The sequence below is a fragment of the Pteropus vampyrus genome, unplaced genomic scaffold (assembly GCF_000151845.1).
Source record: "Pteropus vampyrus isolate Shadow unplaced genomic scaffold, Pvam_2.0 Scaffold722, whole genome shotgun sequence".
Taxonomy (NCBI): Eukaryota; Metazoa; Chordata; class Mammalia; order Chiroptera; family Pteropodidae; genus Pteropus; species Pteropus vampyrus.
The window spans coordinates 81,197-83,153 of NW_011889503.1; the positions used below are offsets into that span (position 1 = coordinate 81,197).

At 30.2% G+C, this 1,957-nt stretch overlaps 1 protein-coding gene across 1 annotated transcript in view; it reads right to left on the reverse strand.

Moving 5' to 3' along the window:
- The window catches only part of CENPH (centromere protein H), a 16,617-nt gene extending 16,349 nt beyond the window's left edge, over positions 1-268 (reverse strand). The window contains exon 1 of the mRNA XM_011385462.2: positions 227-268. Coding sequence (XP_011383764.1) covers positions 227-268 — 42 coding nt within the window. The remainder of the gene's footprint in view (positions 1-226) is intronic.
- Positions 269-1,957: the final 1,689 nt, after the last annotated feature.

A 1,957-nucleotide genomic window follows, 5' to 3' on the forward strand; every position in this document is an offset into this window, starting at 1 on the left:
GTAAACAAATTAGTACAGGTGTGGGTGGGAAGCTGTTCTTTAGAGAATGTCCAATATATAGAAGGGGTAATGGAATTACATAACTACCATCATGCCACTCCCAGTGAGATAAATGATTCAAAGCAAACATCACTAATAGATACTAAAACTAAAGAGTACAGCACCTTTACAGCAAAGCTGTACCTGGTAGTTACCACCTTAACCAGATGATCAAACTTGGTATCACCAGCAGTTTAACAATCCGATATGTAACTCCAATATGAAGCATAAGTTGTACAAATCACCTACAATCTTGCCAAAATGCATAACCTAAAATTATGGAGAAACAATCAGATAAAACTAGAATGAGAGACATTCTATAAGACAAGAGTCTGAGGCAATGCATGTCCATGCCTTGAAAAACAAAAAGCAGGGCAATTGTTCCATTTGGAAAAACAAATGAATCTTGATTGGATACCGAAGTGGAAAAAAGTTAAGTCTTTAGAACATTTGAGGAAATTTGAATATGTACTGCACATTACATATGGAGTTGTTAATTTTCTTGTGTGATAAATATTGTGATTATTTAGGAAAATGACCTTAATTCTTAGTAGATGCATGATGAAGTATTTTAAGGTGACATCTTGAAACCTGAAATTTACATTCAAATGGCTCAGAAAAAGAAAAGGAATATATGCATGTGCATGCACACATGTATATACTTCTACACAAACTTCTCTCTACAGCTATAGTTTAATTAATTTTCCTATATAAGTCACTAGAACTATGTCACCTATAAGGAAATCAAATCCCTTTTTATATCCATGGAATATTTACAAAAGTCAATCAAATACTTATCCACAGAGAAAACATTAACTGTTTCAAAAAAGGCTTTTTAACAGAAAATTACAAACCACCAACATAAAGATGTTAAATAATCTCCAGGTCAAAAAGGACCTCAAAGAAATTATAACTTAACCAAAAGCTAATGAAAAGGACTTTAGAAACAAGCTATCTCAGAGGAAAATGTATAAAGGCTTTTATTACTAAAATACATTAAGCATTTAACTTAAATTAGAAAATAACCAAAAGAAAAACAGATAAAAGTAATATAAAAGCTAAAACTACAAATTAAAGGTGGTAGAAATAACACCAAAAGCTGATTATTTCAAAACAAAACCCCCATGGGCAAGTCTGATTAGAAAACAAAAGTATTTAATACCAGGAATGAGAAAGAATATATAACTATAATACAGAAAAAACTAATTATATCATTTACCTCTACCGCTATAATTTTAAAAACCGAGAATAGATGATTTTCTAATATTGGGGGAAGAGGAAGAATTCCTAAAAGACCAAAAGACCATAAAAAACTATTTTAAGCAGCTCCAGACCAAATGACTTTAGTTTGAAGTAGCTAGTTTTCAATGAATGAATAAAGACTTCAAATTATAAAGTCTTGAAGATGAAAATCTTTAATCCACCTTAAAGCTGGTAAAAAAAAAACAGAAAATGGTAGCAATAACAAAAACTGAGCCAATTTCTCAAATAAGATGCAAAAATTTTTAAATGAAACATTAGCAGATTATATATCACAAGAACTCATTCCACTTTAGGAAACCTCTAACGTGGAATATTTTATCAAGTTAAAAGAGAAAAATCCTAATGATATCATAAACTAATGATATCACAGCTTTGCCTGTAAATCCTAATGATATCACAGCTTTGCCTGTAACATTTCTCAACAAGAATAGAAAAATACCTAAAATATAAAAACCACTTACAGATTAACAGTGAAAATATTAAATGGTAAAAATACTTAAGAGATGTCTAGTTCAGGAACAAGACAAGGATCTACCTATAATCAATGATTATTTTGGAGCTTCTAATACAATACCATAAACATTGAAAAAAATACTTTTTGGATTTAAGGCTTAGAAATCTCCACTAAAAACAAATCAAGAAAATTGATGTCAGC